Source organism: Eleutherodactylus coqui, chromosome 1 (assembly GCF_035609145.1).
Source record: "Eleutherodactylus coqui strain aEleCoq1 chromosome 1, aEleCoq1.hap1, whole genome shotgun sequence".
Taxonomy (NCBI): domain Eukaryota; kingdom Metazoa; phylum Chordata; class Amphibia; order Anura; family Eleutherodactylidae; genus Eleutherodactylus; species Eleutherodactylus coqui.
Window position 1 is genome coordinate 235821557 of NC_089837.1, and position 15168 is coordinate 235836724.

At 44.0% G+C, this 15168-nt stretch overlaps 1 protein-coding gene across 1 annotated transcript in view; it reads left to right on the top strand.

The window, feature by feature from the left end:
- The first annotated feature begins 5511 nt into the window (after nucleotides 1-5511).
- The window catches only part of GPRC6A (G protein-coupled receptor class C group 6 member A), a 29498-nt gene continuing 19841 nt past the window's right edge, over nucleotides 5512-15168 (top strand). Inside the window, exons 1-2 of the mRNA XM_066591245.1 lie at nucleotides 5512-5717; nucleotides 8637-8940. Coding sequence (XP_066447342.1) covers nucleotides 5524-5717; nucleotides 8637-8940 — 498 coding nt within the window. The 5' untranslated portion in view covers nucleotides 5512-5523. The remainder of the gene's footprint in view (nucleotides 5718-8636; nucleotides 8941-15168) is intronic.

The following is a 15168-nucleotide window of genomic DNA, read 5'->3' on the forward strand; positions in this document are numbered from 1 at the left end:
CCAACAGGCAGCACTGCGTATATTCAATGAACATGAGAAGTTTAATAACTGTGCTGTGTCCCTGCTTATGTGTCACAGAACGTGAGGGTAGCAGAGTTATTATAACTCTTGGAGAGCAGGTATTTTTTTCCCAATTAAGGAAAGCAAATGGCGAAGCCAGCAGTAAAGCGTAGCTGGGTGCGTATGATTTAGCAATGTTTTTCACGCAGCTCACACGTCTCCACAGGCGTAAGGACGGACAGAGGCTGGACAAATAGATTTGTTTTCAGTTTTTTCCCACCAACAGGCAGCACTGCGTATATTCAATGAACATGAGAAGTTTAATAACTGTGCTGTGTCCCTGCTTATGTGTCACAGAACGTGAGGGTAGCAGAGTTATTATAACTCTGGCAGAGCAGGTATTTTTTTCCCAATTAAGGAAAGCAAATGGCGAAGCCAGCAGTAAAGCGTAGCTGGGTGCGTATGATTTAGCAATGTTTTTCACGCAGCTCACACGTCTCCACAGGCGTAAGGACGGACAGAGGCTGGACAAATAGATTTGTTTTCAGTTTTTTCCCACCAACAGGCAGCACTGCGTATATTCAATGAACATGAGAAGTTTAATAACTGTGCTGTGTCCCTGCTTATGTGTCACAGAACGTGAGGGTAGCAGAGTTATTATAACTCTTGGAGAGCAGGTATTTTTTTCCCAATTAAGGAAAGCAAATGGCGAAGCCAGCAGTAAAGCGTAGCTGGGTGCGTATGATTTAGCAATGTTTTTCACGCAGCTCACACGTCTCCACAGGCGTAAGGACGGACAGAGGCTGGACAAATAGATTTGTTTTCAGTTTTTTCCCACCAACAGGCAGCACTGCGTATATTCAATGAACATGAGAAGTTTAATAACTGTGCTGTGTCCCTGCTTATGTGTCACAGAACGTGAGGGTAGCAGAGTTATTATAACTCTGGCAGAGCAGGTATTTTTTTCCCAATTAAGGAAAGCAAATGGCGAAGCCAGCAGTAAAGCGTAGCTGGGTGCGTATGATTTAGCAATGTTTTTCACGCAGCTCACACGTCTCCACAGGCGTAAGGACGGACAGAGGCTGGACAAATAGATTTGTTTTCAGTTTTTTCCCACCAACAGGCAGCACTGCGTATATTCAATGAACATGAGAAGTTTAATAACTGTGCTGTGTCCCTGCTTATGTGTCACAGAACGTGAGGGTAGCAGAGTTATTATAACTCTGGCAGAGCAGGTATTTTTTTCCCAATTAAGGAAAGCAAATGGCGAAGCCAGCAGTAAAGCGTAGCTGGGTGCGTATGATTTAGCAATGTTTTTCACGCAGCTCACACGTCTCCACAGGCGTAAGGACGGACAGAGGCTGGACAAATAGATTTGTTTTCAGTTTTTTCCCACCAACAGGCAGCACTGCGTATATTCAATGAACATGAGAAGTTTAATAACTGTGCTGTGTCCCTGCTTATGTGTCACAGAACGTGAGGGTAGCAGAGTTATTATAACTCTGGCAGAGCAGGTATTTTTTTCCCAATTAAGGAAAGCAAATGGCGAAGCCAGCAGTAAAGCGTAGCTGGGTGCGTATGATTTAGCAATGTTTTTCACGCAGCTCACACGTGTCCACAGGCGTTAGGACGGACAGAGGCTGGACAAATAGATTTGTTTTCAGTTTTTTCCCACCAACAGGCAGCACTGCGTATATTCTATGAATAATAACTGTGTTGTGGCCCTGCCTATACAATTCTTTCCCTGCAGTATCAATGGAGGGTGGAATGCTCTGCAGAGGCGATTTTGAGAAGCCCAAAAAAAATGCAGCACAGCTAACAGCAGCCTGGACAGTACTGCACACGGATAAATATGGCCCTAGAAAGGACCGTTGAGGTTCTTGAAGGCTACACTCACTCCTAACACTCTCCCTGCCTATGCAGCACTTCTGTCCCTAATGCCAGGTGCAACGGTCTGCAGAGGCGATTTTGAGAAAAAAAAAAATCCCACTGCTAACAGCAGCCAACACACAGCTATCAGTGGCCCTAATAAGGACCTTTGGGGGGTCTTGAAGCCTACACTAACTACCAATTCTTTCCCTACAGCAGCTCCGGTATAAACAGCACTGTCCCTCATCTAACTCACACCGCATCTGTGGCGAGCCGCGGGAGGGGCCGACTTTTATATTAGGCGAACACCTGATCTCGCCAGCCACTCACAGCAGGGGGGTGGTATAGGGCTTAAACGTTGCAGGGGGAAGTTGTAATGCCTTCCCTGTCTTTCAATTGGCCAGAAAAGCGCGCTAACGTCTCAGGGAAGGAAGTGAAAGTAACCAGAACACCGCATGGTGTTCGTTACGAATAACGAACATCCCGAACACCCTAATATTCGCACGAATATCAAGCTCGGACGAACGCGTTCGCTCATCTCTAATAAAAACCTTCAAGTGGTACGATTAAGTTTCTAGTTTCTGTTTCATAATTGATATCTAGTACTCAAGTGATGCACTGCATTAATCTGCAAACTATTTTCTCTTCTTTTGTAAGAAGGCACATTAGTCTCATTACTATTCAACAATGCATTGCATGTTTAAAATATGTATGTCACAGTACAAATATTGCATTCTAATACAACAAATATGTCCACTTTCTTTTATTCTCTGTTTATTATAAAACCCAATTATTCAAAAGAAAAAAAAAGCCGTTTTCCATTCACCCCCCTTCTTGACCCAAATTAAATTAAAAGCATGACGTAAATCCAATTTAGTAAACCAACTGGCACCACATAACTGACTAAAGAGATCTTAGATGAGTGGCAATGAGTACAGGTCTCGCTTTGTAATTTTATTTAACTCCCTGAAATCCAAACAAGGCTACAACAGTGCGCTCTCACTGTTCTCAATAGGATTGCACACACACTAACTGAAGAAAAGACTAATCCTGACTGTCCAAGCACCAACTTCCACCAGAGTCAGTGTCATCCTTGGACTCCTCTTTCTCTCTTCTATAGGCACCATAACTTAATTTCTGATGCTTATAGGATGTGACAGATTGCCTTTAAACTTATGATACATGGATTGCTTATATACAACTCAACAATACTTCTGTGTTGCAGTGTATAATTCATGTCAGTATGACATTGATAGGCAGCCTATTCAACCTTGACTCTGGCAGGGCCTAATAGACTTCTCTAGATGTCAGACTTAAAGGCTATTGTTATGCCCCAAGCTGCCATAGCAATCCATCAGCACCCCGCAATCAGATAGCATGGGTGATGGGGTACATATGGAGCCCCTTGCACTGTTAACTACATAGAAGCTTTGGTTGCTATCATTACCACAGGAGTTCACAGTCATAGTGGGGCTCCCATGGTGATCACACAGGCACAGCTCATGTCTGTGCATTCACCTTCAAGTGCATGTCTGGAATTTTGTGGGGAGGCCTTTACAGTGGGTGAATTAGGCAAGGGTCAAACCAGGAGACAGTCAGAATACAACAGCACCTTTGCAGGACTATATGTAACTAATTGCTTAGACGCCTAGTAGTGGGGGGAAGGTGCCTTACATAGCAAAGAAATTGACTGGATTAAACAGGAATGGAAAAGCTTGGTGAGTGCACTGGCTATTTAAAAGGTGGCCCAAGTGCGCACCCTAGGGGTGGTAGTGACAGGAGTACTTTCATGAAGGATGGTTTATTGTCTGCATCTGACAGCTGGGGGAGGTCGGGGACCACGACTGCTGGATGAGGAAGGTAGGATTTATATTATTCTAGGGTGCTAAAGGGGCTGTGATAACATACTGTACCTGGTAGTTGAGAATAATGGATGGTTAATGATGACTTTCTTTATATTCTAGGGTAGCAAAGTATTAAATGGAGACCTCTTTGTTCTAGGACATTAAAGGGGGTTAAAGGGGTATTCCGGGACTTTAAAAAAATTGCTATAGATAATTGAATTCAATAGAAGCTGTACCTGCAATACCAACCCCAGCACAGCACTATGGTCAGTGCATTCTGCTTCCTACGCTGAACGAAGTGAGAGCGGCCCTGGCAATCAGCTGATTGGAGGGGATCTGAGCAGCGGGTCCTCACCAATCATCTACTGATAATCTGTTGGTAATTAATAGAGAAGAATGAAAAAAAAAGTCCCAGAATATCTCTTTAATGATCACACATATTTGTCTAGAATAGTGGAGATGGTTAAAGGGGTTTTCCAGGCACAAATACTATTGATGACCAATCCTCAAGATAGGTCAGCAATAGTTGAACAGACAGGGTCTGCTATTCAGAAACCCAGACAATCAACTGAGCGGTCACATTCTGTCAGCACCAATATACACAGTGGTTGGAAGGGAGCGAAGCACTCGTAACTGCACTTTTCTCTATGGTAAAAAAGTTTTGACAGGCAGCACTCACTCACATTCCACAATGGCAGGGCTGTAGAAATAATGCAACGCCAAGAAATTCGAAACACGGATCTTGGTTCCGAAAGAAGATCACTGAGTAGAAAATAGAGTCCAAGGCAGCATACAGGGATGCAGTAAAATGAATGCTTTATTTCTCCATATAAATAGCCGCAAAGTTTCGACCTGAAACCGGGTCTTTGTCTACTAGTTCCAGACGATAGTTCCAGAACTATATTTTCTGGCTGATATAAAGACATCGGGAATACGCCCATCTGATCTGATGCATTGGAAACCATTAGATGGGTAGTTTATATCATCCGTCCGTGAACACGCGGCCGATATACACTCGTGTGAAAGAGCCCTTATACAGATGGGCATATGTGCAACTACGCTCACTGATACAGAGCGTAGTTGTGCATAATACAAGAGTTTTTTGTTCCAGACAACGAATTACAATAAGCAGAAGAGACATGTCATGATAGATAGATAGATAGATAGATAGATAGATAGATAGATAGATAGATAGATAGATAGATAGATAGATAGATAGATATTGGATATACTGTGTCTAAATCACAAAACTCATTTATATGGCTAAGGTTTTTTTTCTAGTAGCAGGTACAATGTGGAACACTATTAAATCGTTAGGTAAAGAGATCATGAATACATATACTTACTGGTTGTGTAACTGTCATCAATTGATATTTTATTGACACTGTATTAGCTTCCAGGGATAAAACAAATCCTTTTTATAGCTCTGGATTTTCCTAATTCTTACATTTATAGCGTGCATACAAATCCTCAACAAAAATCAATGTGACAGAGATAACAGGGGATGAATTTTTTCATTGTATTGTCCGCAGTGTTCAGAAGATGCAACAGATGCTAAAATATTAAATAGCCATTAGGACTTTCTGTATTCCAGTTATTTGTAAATATAGTCTTTTATGTGTGCATTATCTTAATCTAGAATTGTTAGAGCATAGAAACACAGAGACAGCTGTGCCCATAACAAAGAATTAACCTGAGCAAGGTGCATCCGGCTTGTGCTGCTTGTTAGCAGCTGACATACTACTAGAATTCAAGTTGACCAAGCACTAAACTGAATTCACATCCAGACAGAGGAGCATGAACCGCAGACATGGCACTATGTGGACTGTCCATCACTATTGGGATATTGATCAGTGGAATACACTGCTGTCTGATTCCTGATGATTTCATAGGTGCTAGAGCCCACGGTGATATTATTGTTGGTGGTCTGTTTGCCGTGCATGGTAAAATGGTCAACTCTGCTAAGGGATATCCCCATAAACCGGCTATCCAGAACTGTGAAGGGTGAGTATTATTGTCAACTATAAATATGGTAATTCAGAATGCACAAATACATTTAAAAAAGTACATATGTCTATATACTCGTTTTCATATCTCCTTGTTGAATAGATTAAGTTTAGGTTGATAGAACAGAAACATGGATTTTAATTGCAATCAAATATACATCATTAAACGTCTTAATGGGCTGTTATATTATTGTCCAAGCCTACTAGTGCCCAACCATATATAACTTTAACAAATATAACAAATTATCTTTCATAGTCCGCCCAAGGAATTTTTTGTATGCTTTGGCTTTTTTTTTCTTTCACTGGGCTCATTGCACTTATTGAGCATCCTATTCCAAGAATAGAAATCTAATGATTTCAGGGGCCGGCTACTGGCATATGTTCAGCCGTGAAACGCACACTTCTTATTTGTCCAAAAAGCGGATGAAAAACTAGCATTTCACATATCCATAGGCTATAATGGTTTAATATGTGTAACATACTAAGTTTTTCTGTCCCACAAAAAAAGAATGAAAATGTATACTTTTTAAAAAATATTGCTGTCAATGAAAAACACATAGAAATGTTTGACTGTATATTATTACCAAACGCTTATGGCCTCATGCACATGGCCGAGTCGGATCCCGCTCTGAGAATTCTCGCACCAGGATGCGACCCGTGCCCCGGCATTCACTTTATATTCACCTGTCCAGCGTCTTCTCTCTCTGCACGGCGATGTGCGTGGCTGTCTGCATAGGATTGCATTATCTAATGCAATCCTATGGCAGCGTGCACAGATGGAAATTTCATATGATTTCATATGATTTCAAAAACGTAAATGCTTTTATTCACACTTTTTCTTGTATGTTACTTGCACACATGAAACGTACATGAAATCAACAGTGTGAGCGGGCCCTCATTTGTATTTTAATATTGTTACATCTTACAATTAGTGCTTCTATCATCTCATAAACATTTCCCCTTTAATTATTTATACCAGCTGGAGACTGGCATTTATTAAATAGGAAGCTGACATAAAAGGAGGCAGGTATGTCATTGCTCTGGATTACTACCAAATGCTAATTCCAGGGTTTGCGTTTCCAAGAGGTTATATTGGTGCTGTACCCAAATGATCTTAACAATGTACTTGATGACAATATGATACCTTCATTATTCAGGGATGGTCCATACAATTTCAGTGCATTTTCTCTTGGCGGTATTGCGATTTTGTGTCGCTACAAAATCACACATGGTGCTACAAAGTTGTGCAATTTTATAACCCCACGTGCGAGGATTTTTGGGGGTGACTTGAAATATTAGCCCTACCCTCAAAATAAGCCCTAGCTGCATTAAAAAAACTAAGAAAAACCCATATACATCACTTAAGAAGCGCTGTCAGCTCCACTGTGTCTTCTTCCTGGTCCCTGGTAGCTGTCTTTAGGCATCACTTCTGGTCAGGGATTTGAAAATCCCCGCCTCCAGTAAGCGCTGCTTCTGATTGGCTGAGCACCACGGCGCTCAGCCAATCAGAACTAGCGCTCGATGAACCAATCACAGCTATTCATTCATTCATCACCTGAGAACCAATCACAGCTAGCCCTTCCTGGAGGTGGGGATTTTGATCCTCCAATCCAGGAAGGGCTGGCAGAAGACAAAAGACAAGTCTCAGAGATGAAGTGGAGACGCCCGCTGGAGATGACAGCGCCTCTTAGGTGATGTATATTTTGGGGGTTTTGATGCAGCTATGGCTAAGTTTAGGGCTTTGATAGTAGGATTTCCTACTGTGAAGGTTGCATCACACTGCCCGAAAACCACAGTTTCATGCGATGAGATAGAAAGGAAGGCTGCATAGGGAAACATGGGCTACAAAAAAATCACTGCTGTATAGAGCATGCCGCGATTTTGTAGTCTCACAGTGTAGCAGACTACAAAATATCGCTTGTGTAGAAGAACCCATAGGAAAGCATGGGCTCCACATACATGCGATTTGTAGCAGTGTCACATCGCGACAAAATTGCACGATAAAGTCGCCTGTGTGCAAGCGCTCTAAGTGATACTTGTGAGGTTTATTTAGCTACTAGAAAAATGTTACCTATATAGAATGTGCTATTATTTTTGCATGTAACCTTGTCAGCTCAATTACTGTAATACTGTTTTCTTGCATACCAGAATAACTTTGTTTGCCAATTTCAATAATACAATCAGAAAATGGCAAATATTTGTTTTTAAAGTTGGCAACTAATTAGGCCATCATAAATGGGATCCACTAATATTTTAATATCTCTGAGGACTGCTAGACCTCCTCAACAGGCCATCCAAAAAAATATCCTTTATTTCCTTCCAATTCTAATGTTCCCCATGGGTACATTCTGCCTCTATTGGACCCAATGATTACATGACCACTGGGTGCCCCCTGCATGAAAGAGCTGCTAGATCTTAGCAAACCCAGATTAGCTCTGCCAATAACCAGTATCACCGCTAAAGGTAGTTTTTTCCTGTAAATTGGGGGTCCTATAATTTCCAAATGTATTGTACCAGATCCATACTTCAGTGCGTTCCTAGAAGATGCATAGATTACTGTTCCAAAGTGGTAAATATATGTATGATATTTAAATTTTTGATTTAACCAAGTTGTGACCTCTATATATTACTTTATGTTGCAAAAGACTACGTAATAAATGTAATAATATAGGAACATGCAGGGTTCACAATCATAACATATTCCCAGAGGAACAGTACAATAAAATTTCTATGGACCCCAAATTGTGTTTAATAATGGAGGCTCTTTTCTAGAGCTCATAATGAGGCCATTATCATCCATTTGTAGCCCCAACAGTATCTCTCAAAGCCAGTTTTATTCAGCTGTAAGCCACATTTCCTATACCTGTTCAGGGATCACATTAATTAAGATTAATATAAATTTTCACTATTTTTGCAGATTTGAAATGCAAGGATTCTTACAGATTTTGGCCATGGTTCATGCTATAGAGATGGTAAACAATTCATCATTCATACCTGGAATAAAACTTGGATATGAAATTTATGACACTTGTTCGGAAGCCACACTGGCTATATCAGCAGCATTACGTTTCCTATCTAAATACAACACATCTATGGAACTGCTGGCATTCAAATGTAATTATTCTGGTTATACACCCAAGATTAAAGCTGTCATTGGAGATAGTTATTCTGAAGTTTCTATTGCTGTAGCAAGGTTGCTGAATACTCAACTCATCCCACAGGTAGATAAATCTTTAAACGTTATTTCTTATATTTGATACTTTTGTCTGTCACAAGGTTTTCAATAAATTCTGGACTTCATGATGGACTTGCTGATGGATAACAAACTGCTAGCTGCCAAGCCCATTGATGCGGTGGTCCAGAAGAGTCAGTTCTTTCCACTTGAGACAAGGGGCTTAAACACACAGGTGTATGGGGACTGGGTACTATGCATGTATTTTTCAACTCCCATAGCCTATAATGCACATATTACACAGAGAATACGATCCAAAATAGGATATGCTGCGTTTTTCACATGCATAAGACACCCATGAAGAAAAAGCATGTCTTAATGGCCTAATATAAATAAATGGGCTTTTAGGAATGCGCATTACACGCATGAAAAATATGTGCTTAATACGCAGCCTCTATTCACCCGTCTGAGTGAGCCCTTAGTTGCAAACAGTGCTTAGGAGATAAGCTGCCAACAAGGGTGTAGGTAGCAGGTAGCTTATTCCTTTCTCCCCATTCAGAATGTAGTGGAAACCCAATATATCTATATTTTGGGCCTATACTGTGGGCCTTTGGTAGTGGACATTTGTGAATTTGACATTCTGTATAACCAAATGTCATGTTTGCCTTCTGTTCTTACATTTACGCAATATGCAATACTTCCTTTAATGAAACTTCTGTTCTCAAAACGCTGACAAGATAATATATAGTATAAACACGTTACATTTTCCATCTGTTTTGCAACTTTGGAAGATAGTATAACAGACATAGATAACCGCAGTCTGAAACAGCTACCGCAATAATTACCCAAGCAATTTTACTGGAAACGTATGCAATTTATAGTTCATGATGTAACATCCAATCATATCGAAGGAACCGCACGTGGGTCCAAGACAACCCACTCATTTCATCCACCACCTGATGGCCAATCACAGATGACCGGAGGATGGAAGAATTGCAAGATGCTTATCCAATAATTAAATAATATATTGTATCTATGTAATCTTTGACCTGCCCAGATGGGCGGATATGTTAAACTCTTTTAAAAGAGGCTACGCGCCCAACAATAAAGCAGAATTGAGGAAGCTTATACATGCTGAACGTGTGTCAGTGTGAAAACTTCTTATGCACATCATCAATTCAGAATTAATATGGAAGGGTGTAAACATTCCAAATTGAGTAAGCCGTGGTTCCACAAAGGAATTCCACGACAAGAACACATACCCCATGCCGATCGTTAATCGATGTCAACCAATGACATGTATGGCCGGTGTTACATTATATTTTGATCACACTGCATTTTGCGGTATCTGTCGGAGGTACACATTGGAAAGATTTCCTGGTGGTTATGTTTACAGCATTCATGATGCAGCGAGAATGACATGTCTTTATTCTGTGGATCAGTAAAATTACAACAATAATAAATTTGTATAGTTTTTTTGATCCTGTACTACTTAAAAAATAAAATACCCTTAAAAATGAATTGTAACCATATTTGGACTTCCATAACTTTTTATTTTTCTGTAGACGGGGCTATGTGAAGGCTATTTTTTGTGGGGCAACCTGTAGTTTCTATCGGTACCAAATTGGGGAACATACCAGTTTTTGATTGCATTTTATTCAATTTTTTACTTAATAAGGTGATAAAATTTAAAGGGGTTGTCCCGCGGCAGCAAGTGGGGTTATGCACTTCTGTATGGCCATATTAATGCACTTTGTAATATACATCGTGCATTAAATATGAGCCATACAGAAGTTATTCACTTACCTGCTCCGTTGCTAGCGTCCCCGTCGCCATGGTGCCGTGTAACTTCAGCGTCTAATCGCCCGATTAGACGCGCTTGCGCAGATGGGTCTTTTCCCTTCGGCTCGGCTCGGCAGCAGCGGCGTTCTGGCTCCGCCCTTTTGTACGCGTCATCGCGTAGCTCTGCCCCCGTCACGTGTGCCGATTCCAGCCAATCAGGAGGCTGGAATCGGCACACGTGACGGGGCGGAGCTACGCAATGGCACGTAGAAGGGGGCGGAGCCAGAACGCCGCTCGTGCCGGACCGAACAGAAGCCAGAAGACCCTTCTGCACAAGCGCGTCTAATCGGGAGATTAGACGCTGAAATTAGACGGAGCCATGGAGACGGGGACGCCAGCGCAGGTAAGGTAAGTGAATAACTTCTGTATGGCTCATATTTAATGCACGATGTATATTACAAAGTGCATTAATATGGCCATACAGAAGTGTATAACCCCACTTACTTTCGCGAGACAACCCCTTTAAGGCCTCGGTCAGACGGGCGCTTTTTCGCGCGATTTGCGCATGCGCATGCGATCTGTGCATATATAGAACCATTGCTTCGCAATGGGATCGGTCACATGGCCGCTTTTTATGCGGATGTCCGATAAATTATAGGACACGAGGAATCGCAGATCGCGCCTATCTGCGATCTGCGATTCCTTGTGTTCTATATATGCGCTCAATGGGGCCGGCGGCAGTAGCGCCGACCCCATTGAGAACATATACTACAAATATCATTCTCCTGTGCCACAGCTGTAACAGCTGTGCCAGAGAAGAACGATGTTCGCCCATTGCATTCAATGGAGCTGGCTGTATTGCCGGCTTCATTGAATTCAATGGACGAACATCGTTCACATCATTGCTGGCTGCATTGAGATAAGCTGATGAGATTTGGACGGTGTGAGGGAGAGTGGTGAGAAGCTGCAGAAGAGTCTGTTTTTTCCTTTCCTTTTTGTAAATACATTTTTTGGGGGGATGGGGATATTATGATTTGAAATATAGTTATGATTGAGTGTATTGTTTGGGTGCAATCAAGTTATCTTCTATGTATATTGTGCTTATGCATGTAGAAATGTGTAGAAATTAAGGATAATTGTATTCAAGAGTATAACTTCAATTAAAATGATCTAATTAAATTTAAAAAAAAGAACTGACAATGTTTTTTTAATGGTTAAAGGGGTTGTCCGGCCATAAACATTAGGTCTCATTACTTCTGTTTGCCAATTTCCATGCACTTTGTAATATACATTGTGCATGGAAAATGAAGCAAACAGAAGTTTTGGACTTACCTGAAGGGATGCCCCCCCCTGTGTTGCTCCTCCGTCGTCCCTGGTTACCACAAGAATCTTCTCTTCTTGTCGGGCCGCAGCAGCTCTTGTCAGCGCGGGAACGAGCCCCTTCTCATCCGCGCATGCGCAGTTCTTCTCTCTGCAGCCGGGACCGATATACGATCTTCTTGTGTGCAGGGGGGGAGGATGGAATAGCCTCAGAGCAGGAACTGAGCTCCCGCCCCCTCTCTGCCTCCTTTCCGCCCCTCTGCACTATTTTCAATGAAGAGAGGCGGGACGGGGGCGGGGCTAAGGTCCAAGAATTAGCCCCGCCCCCGTCTCGGCTCTCCCCATTGCAAATAGTACAGAGGGGCGGAGAGGAGGCAGAGAGGGGGTGGAAGCTCAGTTCCTGCTCTGAGGCTATTCCATCCTCCCCCCCCCCCTGCACACAAGAAGATCGTATATCGGTCCCGGCTGCAGAGAGAAGAACTGCGCATGCGCGGATGAGAAGGAGCTCGTTCCCGCGCCGACAAGAGCTGGGCCGACAAGAAGAGAAGATTCTTGTGGTAACCAGGGACGACGGAGGAGCAACACAGGGGGGGGGGGGGCATCCCTTCAGGTAAGTCCAAAACTTCTGTTTGCTTCATTTTCCATGCACAATGTATATTACAAAGTGCATGGAAATGGGCAAACAGAAGTAATGAGACCTAATGTTTATGGCCGGACAACCCCTTTAAAGCCGCGATCAGTGTTCTCACTGACCGCAGCTGTTGCAGGTGGATGTTGGCTGTAAAAACTGCTGATACCCACTATGTATTGAGCAGATTCAGCTCCCAAAGCCACTCTATACACAGCATATGCTGTGGACAGTGATAAATGTCCTAACTGCACAGGATATGTACTGTTAGGACCAGAGGCGTACCTTGAAGCTCCTGGGCCCCAATGCAAAACCTGGAATGGGGCCCCCAACTATAATGGTTTATTCATAGTACTGGGCTCCCTATATGGAGGGGAGAGGCCTTATGGGCCCCCAAGGCTCCTGGGCCCGGGTGCAACCGCATCCCCTGCATCCTCTATAGCTACGCCCTTGGTTAGGATGTTTATAGCTGTATGTGTAACACAAAGGGGTTGAACAAAGACTGTTTCATGCTGAGATCTCACGAGACCGCATCTTCACATTTGAAGAAAACATTGCATTGTGTGACGTCGAGCCTCCCAGTAGATGAGACAGCAAGAATATCTCCGCTTGTATTGAAGTTTCTGAATGTATATCATCAAAATATAAATAAATATACTACTCCTAAAAAACCCTTCATCTCCAAACTACTAGAACGCCTGGTTTACTCCCGCCTTGTAAACTATCTATCAGAGCACTCTCTCTTAGACCCCCTACAGCACATGTGTCAAACACAAGGCCCGCGCGCCGAATCCGGCCCGCTGCCTTGTTTTATGTGGCCCGAAGCATGCAGACCCCGCTCACCACTGAAGCGATTACCAGCTGGGGTGCCGCAGCCCCCCGCTGGTAATCATGCTGCTAGCGCTGATCCCGATGCACACTGACATCAGTGTGCAACCAGCATCCACCCACCCCCCACCCCCGAGTCCCCTGCTCTTCAGTTCTGCAGGAGAGGACTCGGGGAGGAAGCGTGCCTGGCTACACACTGACGTCAGTGTGCACCCGGGGATCAGCGCGAGCAGAGGGGGAGCGTCGCTGACAGGAAGGAAGAGGTAAGTATATGGGTTGTGGGGGTGGCTGCTTATTACTGAAGGGGGCTGTTTATTACTGGGGGGGAGGGGCTGCTTATTACTGGGGAGGGGGTATTATTGGGTGGGGGACTGCTTATTACTGGGGGGGCTGCCTATTACGGGGGTCTGCTTATTACTGTGGTGGGCTGCTTATTACTGTTGGGGGGCTGTTTATTACTGGGGAGGGGGTATTATTGGGTGGGGGGCTGCTTATTACTGGGGGGCGGCTCCTTATTACTGGGAGGTGGCTTCTTATTACTGAAGGGGGGGCTGCTTATTACTGTGGGGCGGCTGCTTATTACTGTGAGGGGGCTGCTTATTACTGTGGGGGGGGCTGTTTATTACTGGGGAGGGGGTATTATTGAGTGGGGGGCTGCTTATTACTGGGGGGGCTGCTTATTACTGTGGGGGCGGCTGCTTATTACTGTGGGGGGGCTGTTTATTACTGGGGAGGGGGTATTATTAGGTGGGGGGCTGCTTATTACTGTGGGGGCGGCTGCTTATTACTGTGGGGGGGCTGCTTATTACTGGGGAGGGGGTATTATTGGGTGGGGGACTGCTTATTACGGGGGGTCTGCTTATTACTGTGGGGGCTGCTTATTACTGTTGGGGGGCTGTTTAATACTGGGGAGGGGGTATTATTGGGTGGGGGGCTGCTTATTACTGGGGGGCGGCTCCTTATTACTGGGAGGTGGCTTCTTATTACTGGGGGGCGGCTGCTTATTACTGGGGAGGAGGTATTATTGGGTGGGAGGCTGCTTATTACTGTGGGGCGGCTGCTTATTACTGTGAGGGGGCTGCTTATTACTGTGGGGGGGCTGTTTATTACTGGGGGGAGGGGCTGCTTATTACTGGGGAGGGGGTATTATTGGGTGGGGGGCTGCTTATTACGGGGAAGGGCTGCTTATTACTGTGGGGGGGATTCTTATTACTGGGGGGCGGCTGCTTATTACTGGGGAGGAGGTATTATTGGGTGGGAGGCTGCTTATTACTGTGGGGCGGCTGCTTATTACTGTGAGGGGGCTGCTTATTACTGTGGGGGGGCTGTTTATTACTGGGGAGGGGGTATTATTGAGTGGGGGGCTGCTTATTACTGGGGGGGCTGCTTATTACTGTGGGGGCGGCTGCTTATTACTGTGTGGGGGCTGCTTATTACTGGGGAGGGGTATTATTAGGTGGGGGGGCTGCTTATTACTGTGGGGGCGGCTGCTTATTACTGGGGAGGGGGTATTATTGGGTGGGGGACTGCTTATTACTGGGGGAGCTGCCTATTACGGGGGTCTGCTTATTACTGTGGGGGGCTGCTTATTACTGTTGGGGGGGCTGTTTATTACTGGGGAGGGGGTATTATTGAGTGGGGGGCTGCTTATTACTGTGTGGGGGCTGCTTATTACTGGGGAGGGGTATTATTAGGTGGGGGGGCTGCTTATTACTGTGG